General features: G+C 41.5%; 1 protein-coding gene across 4 annotated transcripts; it reads right to left on the minus strand.

Moving 5' to 3' along the window:
* Positions 1-2,069: 2,069 nt before the first annotated feature.
* On the minus strand, positions 2,070-5,301 carry LOC125536431 (eukaryotic translation initiation factor 5A-2-like). 4 transcript variants are annotated; one of them, XM_048699655.1, is made up of 6 exons: positions 5,151-5,301; positions 4,904-5,044; positions 3,745-3,867; positions 3,607-3,663; positions 3,452-3,526; positions 2,070-2,522 (listed from the first exon to the last, which is right to left on the minus strand). In XM_048699655.1, the coding sequence occupies exons 1-6, from the start codon at positions 5,256-5,258 to the stop codon at positions 2,421-2,423; spliced, it is 606 nt and encodes a 201-aa protein (XP_048555612.1). In that variant the 5' UTR covers positions 5,259-5,301; the 3' UTR covers positions 2,070-2,420. The 4 variants fall into 4 exon arrangements, with proteins under 4 accessions (XP_048555612.1, XP_048555611.1, XP_048555613.1 ...); XM_048699654.1 differs by having other exon boundaries at positions 4,904-5,047; positions 5,151-5,296; XM_048699656.1 differs by having other exon boundaries at positions 5,140-5,284.
* Between the last annotated feature and the right edge of the window lie 7,805 nt (positions 5,302-13,106).

Below are 13,106 nucleotides of genomic sequence, written 5' to 3' on the forward strand. Positions count from 1 at the left end.
ATACTTAAAGTTTTTCTATGACAATATTGGTAGCCGTGTCAAGCCTACCATAAACCCAGATGAGATCACTGAGTTTCCAGAGACCTACCGGCAGATTGAAAACCGTGGCACATAGTGGCAGCTCCGCAATGATCTCATTGAGCATCAGTGGCAACTGTATGAGAAATAGACTCACGTTTTATTAATTTGATCTATTTGCATTCATGTGTGGCTTGAACAATTATTTTAACTAAAAATTTCTCCGCCCTTTCCAGCGGGAATTAGTTGATGAAAATTTGGATTGGTAACATGAGAACCAAAATTTGAAATACATATAATTTATTATATTTGATTATGTATAGTTGTAACAATATTTATTGAATATAAGTAAAATAATTTAATGAAAACATTTTCACATGCATGGTTGAATGTAGTGGTGGGTCATTTCCCATGCATGATTGCATGTAGTGTTGGGCCTTATCCTACTCATAATTGTATAGTGAGGTGACATGCTTGCATGTTGAGATAAGTAAGTTAATGGGACTGACTCCCTTAGGTATATAGGATTCCAAACCATCTGTTATTGTAATAATTTTGGACCATTTGTTATTTGGATTTGAATATTTGTTGTATTTGAGAGAATTATTGTATGATGTCAAAATATTAATAATTTGATTATGTGTCATGGTTTTTATTTAAGTTATCTCTACCTAATAATAAAGGGTCTATTGCTTTTGGCGGTACGTAATATAATTTACCCTATAAATTGACAAAAATTGCCCACCAATGCCACCATAAGTTAGAAAACAATTTGTTTTTCCAAAATTGCCGCCGTGTTCACTTCTTTTATAGAGATGATAGCATATGTATTTCATAGATGCACAAGCAGCGCAGTGGCTAAGGCCTCTTCCACTGCGGAGACCCAGTGCGCGTTCATGGGCCCGCCCGCAGGGCATGACACCCCAGTTTTTTTATTTCGTCTTTTGTCTTTTCTTTTCTCATTTCTTTTTGTTTTTTCCTTCTTTTTCAACATTTTCAAATTTCAATAAGTTGTGAATTTTGAGAAACATGTTCGAGAAATCATAAAATGTTTGTGAATTCAAAAATGTGTGGGAAATCATAAAATTTTTGCAGTTTCAAAAAATATTGTGATTTTACAAAAATTGTTCGCAAATTATAAGAAAATCACAATTTGGAAAAATATAGGGAAATAAATCCATGTTCATGATTTTGAAAAAATAATTGTGTATTCAAAACAAATTCGTAAATCTGACAAAAATGTCCATGAAATGTTAGAAAATATTCAAAATACTCAAAAAATTTGCGAGTTTGTGGTCAATGAGATTTGTTTTTAAATTTTTTAAAATGTGTCATGCAATGGCAAGCTCATTGCCTTGGGATTTGCCATGTCGAATATATTGCGATCACGTGAACATCGCATACATCATCAGCGAGGCGGAAAGAAAGATAAGTGGTAACATGGCGAGTCACTGTGTTAAAATAGAGGAGGCTCATATGTCAGGGTATTAAGTCATACTTATTTGGCTAGCTTGTAAAAGAAAATTCTCTCCGTTGCAATGCACGAGCATGTTTGCTAGTATTGTCTAATTTACGGTATGGATTTATGGCATCGCCTCAAACTTTTTCTGCGGACCAGGATTATAGCGGCGGTGCTAAACTTGCTCTAACATACGCCCGCGGCGTGTATGCCGAAAAAAAATTATATGAGACCAGGTCTCACGGTTAGCAGGTGAGACCCGTCCTGATGAATGACACGTGGCATTCACAAATCACAAAGCATTTAATCTCTCTTTCCCCTGATTTTAAGTGGGAGGTGGGAGATGCTTTGTGATTTATGAATGACATGTGTCATCTATCAGGATAGGTCTCACATGAGACCTAGTCTCATAGAATTCTTTTCCGCGCATGCCCGGTGCTGCTTCTTATCCCTCGCGTCTCCGGCACCAAACTCGCAAGTTGCCCAAGAAAACATGAACAGTTTTTCATAGAACAAACTTCAAAACAAAAAATGCCGTCAAATTTATTGGTTAGATTATCTTTTTAAAAGGAAAGAGTGGTTAGATTCAATCTGTAGTAACTGCTACTTTTTTTAGATTTGATGAGAAACTGAACACAGGACCCTTATAGTATCATGGAATCCACAATAATAATGGCCAGGCGTGCTTTCTGGCATACAGTTTGCACCATTCCAAATCAATCAATTATTGACACCAAGCACATACATAAGCAAGGGTCCCAAATGTCACGGATGATAGGTAGTGGTAAGCAGATATGCTACACCCAGCAATCACTGCACTTGACTCCGGCTTAGGTGAATGTCTCACTCGATAGCATTCCTCCTTTAATACTTCGTCTTTCTTTAGCTTAAATTTGACAGATACTGGATCCCTCCGTTTATCTTGGACCTCAATCCGAGGAAGTTACCTGGGGCCGACGTCCTTGACTGCGCAGATCTGCTCCTCCCCCATGGCCGACATGACCGTCAGCGCCAGATCCTTCCCCTCAGCAAATCCGTCCTTGAGCTGAATTAACAAGCAGATTTTTACCCAGTAAGCAATTTGGATATTCATATACCTCATAAGAAGTACAGTACTACTGTACTTACTAGTAATGTCTAAGGCATATAAGTATGTGTTTGCAATGCATAAATGATAAAGCAGCAAAAGTAATCACGGTTACAGTGCAATTTGACAGAAAAATTCAGACGTGCTTCGAGGGAGATGGATGGCAAGCAGAACGAGATGCATGAGCGATGAAGTGAAAGTAAAGTGTGCAGCACAACAGAGGCGGAAAGGAAATAGCAAGAACACTTCTAAACATCGGAGTTTTATTCATGTATGCGCTTCATAATTCATATACTGAAGAGAGAGAAATGTAACATGCACCACATCAAAAAACAGAGCAACAACCAGAGCAGCCTTGGCTGCAAGATTTTAGTGTTACTGGCTTAGATGTACACTGCAACAATGTAGGGTCATGGTGAAAAGTCTGCCTTTCACGACCAGAAGAAAGAAAAACAGATGATAATAAAGAGTATAAACAGAGAGGTGGGAAGAGTAAATGTCTAGATATCCTCTAGTTCTTATTGCAGCTATTTCAGAAGTGTGCAGTGTCTAAAAGTTCCTACTACCTATATAAACATCAAATCAATAAATCGAGATACTCAGAAATACTAAAACACAGAAGATATCAATCATAGATGTGACTTGTGTTGTGCTAAAAATAAATCCAAATAAAACTGGTAACTAAGATCAGAAATATCAACACCAGTCAGGATATTTTGGAGTATAGAAAGAACTATCTCAGAATATAAGGGGTGATATAACTCCTATCAAGCAAAGAAGACAGCATAACAAACATAACAAATGAGTAAGGAGTAAGGACACATCCTTATCACGGATAAACACATGCAAAAATAAGAAAAAGATGCTTAAAGATTTGTCAACCAAACCTGGGTCAGGATAGCATCATCAGTTGGGAGTTTAAGATCATCCTTAGTGCTACCATTATCAGTAAGAAGGCTCACCTAAAACAAATAATATAGTAAGTATCGAGGCCAACAATTATGCACAATAAAATACATTTTCTTGATTAGTAGAATCGTACAAATCCATCCTCTGATATGTCAATCAGCTGATACTCAGTACGGTCCACATGTGGCACCTAAAATATATAGAATAGTGAGTTATCTGTAAAACTGAACCAACCAAAGTTCTTTATTAAACATTGATAAAATAAACTTACATCACAGTTGTGGGATGAAGGAACAATGTCCTCAAGCTTTTTACCATTGAATATATCTAAGGCAACAAAGTGGCATTTAGCATGACCGTGCTTTCCTGTCTTCGAGGTAGAAACCTCCACCACCTGTAGCACAAGTTTATTTAGCACAACAAGATAAGATAAAAGACTTGAAAATTAATGGCAAAGAAGCACCACATATTTTCAGGCTTAAGCCTTGAAGTGTATTCTGATCACAATGACAGACGTCAGAACTCACAGGAAACATACACACAGGAGTAGGTGAAGAAATATGTACTAAAAAGGTAAGGACAGCAATCACCATGGCACAACAAGCTAGATAAACATGGATAAATTGGTTTTAGCTTTTGAGTCAATTAACTGATTGTCCCTTACAAATTACAAGAAACAGACCAAATTTATGATCGAGGATTTCTTTGGAGAAGTCAAGGCAATAGATTGAGAAAGAAAGGTATTGTTTCCTTCGGAAGTTAGGTCTATGCACATGCAGGAAGCTTAAAATCTCCATCATATTCCATCCAAACATGTCGACAGTGCCCCTTACACTTCGATTACAATCTTAACTTTCTGACACGGAATAGCCAAATCACCCACTGTACAGATATAGTTTAAAGAGCCTGAGTGGAAATCCCTTTTTTGTTTTGGTTATCAAACTATTTCTACCCCGCAAAATACTAGGAAAATATTATTAAGATTACAGGAATAATGGACGTTAGCAAGTTTGGTTGTACAATAAAACATGTTTCTTAAAAGTTATCCCATCACATGATTTTTGTTTGGATCACAGGAAAGGGGATAGTACATCTTCCCCTGTTTCAAGACCCTCCTAATTAATCGTGCACAGTGCAGGACAGATAGTGGCGAACATGGTCAAAATAGCTCCCCGCCCCTATAAATAACAACTCCACCCTTTTCCCTGGGGTCACCACCGATATGTCAACAAGTCAATCCACACTGATACGAAACGGAACCATCCGACGACAGCTCCCAAGCATTCTCAAACAGAAATAGCAGCATCCGGAGATAGCAACATCAGTATTCCTACATAGTACGGCGGCCATGAAGAGCAGCATCGGAATTGCGATCACACACACACACACACACAACCATCCAGCCGGGATCGAGGCAAGCAAATCCGTACCTTGCAGGGGCGGTTCTTGATGACGAGGAAGCCGCCCTTCCGGATGGCGCCGGCCTGCATAGGGTAGGTCTTGGACGCCCCGGCATCGGCCTTGGACTCGAAGTGGTGGTCCTCGGAGTCCGACATGGCGACCTTAATCACCTGCTAACAACAAGAAACCAAATACGAGCAACGAGATTAAGCTTCGAAGCTCCCAAATCAAGAAAGCTCGGCCAAATTCGGAACTGAATCGATACCCTGAATTCACCTGGGCTGGATGATGGATCAGGACGCGCGAGGAGGAGGAGGGAGGGAGGGAGGGGCGCTGATGATGATAAGTGATAAGCTCGCGCCGAATCCTAGGGTTCCAGCGCATTTATAGCACTGACAGCACGTGCTCCGGCCACACCTACCTGCCTGCCTTTGCTGAGGATGACGGTGGGGTTGGAGATGGTGAGGGCCCGCGTCTCGGTGGAAGAGGACTTTTGTGAAGAGGTGGAGAGATCGGAGCCGTCGGTTTGGTCGAGGGATGGCTACAGGTGTACGGCTGCGGAAGGCAGGAATATCTTCGCGTTCGAACCACGCCATGAGGCGGCTCGAGCATCTTCCTCTCTGTTCTTTTCTCTGCTTTTCTTCTCCCTTTTTATGGCTTCTTTTCGCTGATCGGTGATCAGAAAACTCAAGTCAAATATCTAATTCCGATAGGATAGGGATTCCTTGGGAGGACGTCAGAGTGCACTACTCAGATTGGGATGAGTATTGCGTTGGATTGCGTATTCACATACGTGGTTAAAAAGAATGGGAATTGTTATTTGGCTGAGCGCTTCCCTTCGGAGGGCATGGCAAAATGAATGTTTTATCACCATTTACGTTGTCGTGAGGATGACAAATTCCTTTGGCAAGCATGGCAAAGCCTGACAAAAAAACTTACGACTACGTAAACTGTCATAAAATAGTTTATTGTGTCATGCCCTTTTAGAGAATGTTTGCTGGTTATGAAAATCCTAAAATTAACTGCACTAGCATAATGCTTTCCGCAGTACAAACCACAAAATTAGTTAAAATAAATTTGATAGTAGTATATATTACAATCAATGCACTTATAACACCGGAAAGAGAAACTCAAGCAAGCAGGCAACACTGCATTTGCGAGCACCGATTTGTGGCGGCAAAACCATAGCTAGATTGATTAGGACAAGGGGCGGCCGGTGGAGAGGGGTTGGGAAAGAGTGGCGACTGGTGGATGCATATTGGGGAGAAGTCATGACAGGAATTATTTGTACTTGATGGGTTGCCTCGTTCGGTTGTGCCATGATAAAAGAACTACCCACTGACATATACTTACAAAATACTTACTCAACCTGCTTGTTTTATCGTTATGGGTGTAGAGGCATGTGTGAGGATCAAAGCTTCCTAACTGCATTATTTACGGTTTTATGGGGAAACCTAAGGGGCATGATGTGTTCTAAATGGATAAGAGGGGTTGGGATGGAGTAGGGAGTAAACTCAAATCAAAGGAGTCTGATGGGTTCTATATGGATAGGGACTAGGGAGAATGAGGTGGAGTGGAGAGTTAAATCTTCCAAACTGGATGGGTCTGGTGGGTTCTACATAAGTTGGGGTGGAGTGCAAAATGAACTCACCACCACCACCAATTCCCAGGTTATATCTATACTGTTATAAAGCGTATTAGTTTTGATGGAACTCAAACATCAATCTTTATCGTTAGTCTTCTAAATCTAGTAGCTGGGAGTTTGTGGGATTCACGATGAATAGCAGCCTACTGCTGTTTGTTCTATAAACACCGATATTTCCCCTTAACAAAGTGGGCCCATGCATCTTGGATCAAGTTGGGTAGGTGATGAGCGTCCAGTTAAAAATGAACGCGGATTGCACCCGTGCAAATTCCTACTTTTACTATTGGATTGTACTACCTGGTGAACGTTTCATTTTTAAAGACAGACCAAAACGCCTCGTACGATCGATGTCCCACTCTCGTTCGATCATCGTCTCACTTCCACCAATTTATTTTTTCCAACTCGATTGCATTCTAGTTCTTCGATTTTCATTTCTGCACCGGTCCATAGATTTTTTACTCACCCTGGTTTTATATCGATTAGTCCAAGTGGGGGAGCAAAAACAAAAGAAGTGCTCAAAGGGGGACTTGAATTCAAGTCTATTGAGTAGCTTCCAAGCCCAATGAAAGGATCGAGATCGACCGAGAGGGGTGTGAATAGGTGCAATTACAAATTTTAATTACTGCCTAGCAATTTTAGACAATTACACAAAATATAAAGACGAGCCTAACAATTGAAAAGGGGATACTAGTTCTAGTAGTAGTTCAACAACGACAACTAATTAGCAAGCACAATATGATATAAGTAAAGCCAAGAGAGAAGTAACCACAATTAGAGAGTTAGGGTTAGGATAACCAAAACTCCAGAGACAAGTATGTATCCTGATGTTCACATCCTTGGAGGGAATCTAGTCACCATTGGAGGGGCCGATGTTACCATGAATGCTCACCCTATTATCCCCTTGAGATATCACCGGGAAGGCCATTTTCAACCACTAGTGTTAGACCTTGAGGTGGTCTTAAAACCTTCACAAACTTTCCTGGGGTAATCACAATTAACCATTCCTCTCTGAAGAACTCCTACTACCTAGGAGCCTCCAATCTCCAAGAGTAATAACATCAAGGGGGAAATGCTCGGGACTTGCTCAAATCACAATTTCTTTTATCCAACGAGTGAGAGGGAGTGACTCTATCACTTGATGAAATTTCTATCGAGAACTCTCACAAAAACCTCCAGGATCTAAGGTTTGGTGTAAAGGAAAGTGAGAGGGGGAACTTTAGGGTTCTTGGGTGTTTTGAAATGAAGTGGTCAACCCCCTCTCGGAGTGGGAAAGGGGTATATACAGGGAACCCCAAAATGTGGTTGTTCGAACTATTTATGCAGTTTAAGTACCAGGCATCCGATGTCTGAAGAAGGGCACGGTGTAGTGAAGAGGGCAAATAAACAAGTGCTAAAAGTGCCAGACATCTGGTATGTACCGGACACCCGGTGCCCCAAAGCGACACACGGGTGTCAATAAAGTTGTTCTCCAGGCGGTGGATTGCCACGTGCCTCGACAGCCTCTACCTAACCGCCTGCACGCCCGCCACCTGTCGGCAGAGTCCTGATAAGTAGGTGCGGGCAAAGCGATGGAGGGAGCTTGGGCTTGCCGGCAACGTGGGGAAATACCTTATCGGGGAAGGTAGCTTCCTGGAAGCCTTGGTCTTGATCTCCGTTACTTCTCAGTCACCTGCCTCGAGGTCTTCTTCATGGTATTAATTTACCATGCCTTGAATGTGATGAGATGGACTTGTCCTCTGCCATGCCCTTCCGGGCATGGAGGCTGCAACTTGCTGGTGCATGGTCAGGAGTATCAACGCCCAAAGTTCACTACACTGACAGGAGCCCCGGGGCCTGGGCCGGACACACATGCACATCGTTTTTCTGGGATAAGCCCATTAACACGCACCAGCCCACACGTGGCAAGTACTTGACATCAGGTGGGTACCAGATATCCGATAAAATTCGGTGGGTATTCTTCTATAAAGGTATACCAGACATTCGATAGTGACTGTACATCCAGTGGCACAATGTGCACCAGACATCCGGTGAGTACCAGAAATCCAATAATATTTGGTAGCTTATGTTCTGTATAGGTATACCGGACATTTGGTGGTGACGGGATGTCCCATGGCCTAGTGAGCCACCAGACATCCGGTAACCACCAGAAGTTTGTTAATTTCCACTGATTTTGGTTTTGTGATGGTTTGCCAGATGTAAGATGGATATCGGACATCTGATGCCGGATGAGGGACCGGACATCTGGTGCGTCAATGAAACTAGTTTATTTTCTAAGTATCCGTGTATGTGTATGTTGTGAACATTATTCCTAGGGCACTTTTGTAGATGTATGTGCATGTCACATGTGTATTGATGGGAGTGGTGTATGTCGTGACGGTGAATGATGTGAGTGGAGAATATTTGCAAGGAACTACGTGTTAGAGCAAATCTTTCATGAACCCCAATGATCCACTCTTAATAGTGTGGGATCCTTATACTCAATAATAAAACGAAAAGTCCGTGTATCATACATTTGTTTCTTCGTTATCGAGCAATATCAATTCAAGTGGGTCCATGATCCCCACACATATATGTTCCCACGGGGACTAAAACCTGTGATATATTTAATGAACATGATTAGTTCCGTATATGTATATTGTCACAAACATCAAAATGTAATTAGGGGCATGATTTCACTTTCAAGTTCCCCTTATTGGTAGTTGATGACAACATCCATATAGCTCTCAAAATATAAATCAATGAGGCACGTGAGAGCAAGTTGTTTATATGATTTTGAATGTAATCCCCCTTAATTTGTGGATAGTTGATTTTATCATAAAGAAATTGCACATATTAATGTGTTTGCATAAGAGGGTTTTGCAATTTTTGACACATATAAACAAATGAAGCATGACATGTCGAAACTAATAATTCTTATGAGATGAGAGACTTGATAAACATCAATATGATCAACTCATAATGTAAATAATATCATAAATAGATTCGACAAACACCGATAGTACCACACATAGTTTTAAACTTATTGCAAATAATGGTTCACATGTCGATAAGATCCAATAAACACCATAAGACACGAGATATTTGACCACGTAGATAAACACTCACAAACCCCTAATATACTACTTCTACCCTTTGGCACTAACTCCCCAAAAGGTCAAAGGGAGCTAATGACAAGAGAGGATCACTCATCATCGTCCTCATCATGGACGCCACTTCCACCAGCCTCGTCAAAGAACTCAACCCAGTCGGGTCCGGAAGAGAAGTTGTAGTCGGTGGAAGGAGCCGCATGCAGGGCTCATCATCATTGACATTTCGCGCGTAGTGGGCCGTGAAGGAAACATGCCCTAGAGGCAATAATAAGGTTGTTATTTATATTTCCTTATACAATGAGAAATGTTTATTATTCATGCTAGAATTGTATTAACCGAAAACTTAGTACATGTGTGAATACATAGACAAACAAAGTGTCCCTAGTATGCCTCTACTTGACTAGCTCGTTGATCAAAGATGGTTCAGTTTCCTAGCTATAGACATGTGTTATCATTTGATGAACGGGATCACATCATTAGAGAATGATGTGATGGACTAGACCCATCTGTTAGCTTAGCACTATGATCGTTCAGTTTATTGCTATTGCTTTCTTCATGACTTATACATGTTCCTATGACTATGAGATTATGCAACTCCCGAATACCGGAGGAACACCTTGTATGCTATCAAACGTCACAACGTAACTGGGTGATTATAAAGATGCTCTACAGGTGTCACCGATGGTGTTTGTTGAGTTGACATAGATCAAGTTTAGGATTTGTCACTCTGATTGTCGGAGGGGTATCTCTGGGCCCTCTCGGTAATGCACATCACTATGAGCCTTGCAAGCAATGTGACTAATGAGTTAGTCATGGGATTATGCATCACGGAACAAGTAAAGAGACTTGCCGGTGACGAGATTGAACTAGGTATGATGATACCGACGATCGAATCTCGGGCAAGTAACATACCGATGACAAAGGGAACAACGTATGTTGTTGTGCGGTTTGACCGATAAAGATCTTCGTAGAATATGTAGGAGCCAATATGAGCATCTAGGTTCCACTATTGGTTATTGATCGGAGATGTGTCTCGGTCATGTCTACATAGTTCTCGAACCCGTAGGGTCCGCACGCATAACGTTCGATGACGATATGTATTATGAGTTATTTGATTTGATGTACCGAAGTTGTTCGGAGTCCCGGATGAGATCATGGACATGACGAGGAGTCTCGAAATGGTCGAGAGGTAAAGATTTATATATTGGACCATGTTGTTCGGACACTTGAAGTGTTCCAGAGAGTTTCTATTAAAACCGGAGTGTCAGAGGGTTGCCGGAATCCCCCCGGGAAGTTAATGGGCCACCATGGGCCTTATAGGAGAGAGGGCCAGCCAGGAGGTGGCGCGTGCCCCCTAGTCCGAATTAGACAAGGGGTGGGGGAGGCGCCCCCCTCCTTCCTTCCCCTCCTAGTTGGACTAGGAAAGGGGGGAACCTACTCCTAGTAGGAGTAGGATTCCCCCCTTAGAGCGCGCCCCATGAGGCCGGCCGGCCCCCTCCTGCCCTCCTTTATATACAGGGGAGGGGACACCCCATAGACTCCAAGATTTGTCTTAGCCGTGTGCGGTGCCCCCCTCCACAGTTTTACACCTCGGTCATATCGTCGTAGTTCTTAGGCGAAGCCCTGCATCAGTAACTTCATCATCACCGTCACCACGCCGTCGGGCTGACGAAACTCTCCCTCGGCCTCAACTGGATCAAGAGTACGAGGGACATCACCGAGCTGAACGTGTGCAGGTCGCGGAGGTGCCGTGCGTTTGGTACTTGATCGGTTGGATCGCGAAGACGTAGACACACTCTCCCCTCTTGTTGCTATGCATCTCCTAGATAGATCTTGTGTGATCGTAGGAAAAAAATTGAAATACTGCGTTCCCCAGCAGTGGCATCCGAGCCAGTTCTATGCGTAGATGTTATATGCACGAGTAGAACACAAAGAATTGTGGGCGATAATAGTCACACTTCTTACCAGCATGTCATACTTTGATTCGGCGGTGTTGTTAGATGAAGCGGCCCAGACCAACATTACATGACCGCGTTCATGAGACTGGTTCTACTGACGTGCTTCTCACACATGTGGCTAGTGGGTGTCTGCTTCTCTAGCTTTAGTTGAATCGAGTGTGACTACGCCCGGTCCTTGTTGAAGGTTAAAACAGCACACTTGACGAAAAATCGTTGTTGTTTTTGATGCGTAGGTAAGAACTGTTCTTGCTAAGCCCGTAGCAGCCGCGTAAAACTTGCAACAACAAAGTAGAGGACGTCTAACTTGTTTTTGCAGGGCATGTTGTGATGTGATATGGTCAAGACGTGATTAAATAAACTATTGTATGAGATGATCATGTTTTGTAACAAAGTTGTCAGCAACTTGCAGGAGCCATATGGTTGTCACTATATTGTATGAAATGCAATCGCCATGTAATTGCTTTACTTTATCACTAAGCGGTAGTGACAGTCGTGGAAGCAATAATTGGCGAGACGACAACGATGTTGCGATGGAGATCAAGGTGTCAAGCCGGTGACGATGGTGATCATGACGGTGCTTTGGAGATGGAGATCAAAGGCACAAGATGATGATGGCCATATCATATCACTTATATTGATTGCATGTGATGTTTATCCTTTATGCATCTTATTTTTCTTAGTACGGCGGTAGCATTATAAGATGACCCCTCACTAAATTTCAAGGTATAAGTGTTCTCCCTGAGTATGCACCATTGCTACAGTTCGTCGTGCCGAGACACCACGTGATGATCGGGTGTGATAAGCTATACGTTCACATACAACGAGTGCAAGCCAGTTTTGCACAAGCAGAATACTTGGGTTAAACTTGACGAGCCTAGTATATGCAGATATGGCCTCGGAACACTAAGACTGAAAGGTCGAGCGTGAATCATATAGTAGATATGATCAACATAGTGATGTTCACCATTGAAAGCTACTCCATCTCACATGATGATCGAACATGGTTTAGTTGATATGGATCACGTGATCACTTAGATGATTAGAGGGATATCTATCTAAGTGAGACTTCTTAAGTAATATGATTAATTGAACTTTAATTTATCACGAACTGTAACATCCCAATTTTTCAATTTGGATGTTATACATAGGTCATCATACGCATATCATATTTTATTTGCATTTTGGTTGTGATCCTAGAAATCTTAAGCAACTCAAGGACCCAAGGAGAGAGTTGGTGATTTCATTCGTTTTCATATTTGAATTTTATCAAATTTGAAAAGAGGATTAATTTGATTTTATATTTTTCTCTCCAATTATTTCCAATATTAAAAATAAAAGAGAGAAGATAAAATGACTTCTTTAAATGAAAGGAATATTGGAGAAGAAATTTTAAAATCAAATTAAAATTTTATTTGAATTTTATTTGATTTAGAAAAAATATGCATTTTTGAAAATTGCATTTTTAGGCCAGAAAAATGTTCACTTGGTTCTAAATATTAGATTTAGACGGTGAAAATTGTTTCTGGTATTTTTAGATTTT

This window comes from Triticum urartu, chromosome 2 (genome assembly GCF_003073215.2).
Source record: "Triticum urartu cultivar G1812 chromosome 2, Tu2.1, whole genome shotgun sequence".
Lineage (NCBI taxonomy): Eukaryota > Viridiplantae > Streptophyta > Magnoliopsida > Poales > Poaceae > Triticum > Triticum urartu.

Excerpts from the sequence above, each read along its gene's own strand:
- LOC125536431 (XM_048699654.1), bottom strand. The coding sequence starts at position 5,258 with ATGCGCTGGAACCCTAGGATTCGGCGCGAGCTTATCACTTATCATCAT. Across the intron at positions 3,664-3,744 it reads CTTCATCCCACAACTGTGAT|GTGCCACATGTGGACCGTAC; the intron begins GTAAGTTTATTT and ends TATATATTTTAG. Across the intron at positions 2,523-3,451 it reads ATGATGCTATCCTGACCCAG|CTCAAGGACGGATTTGCTGA; the intron begins GTTTGGTTGACA and ends TTGTTAATTCAG.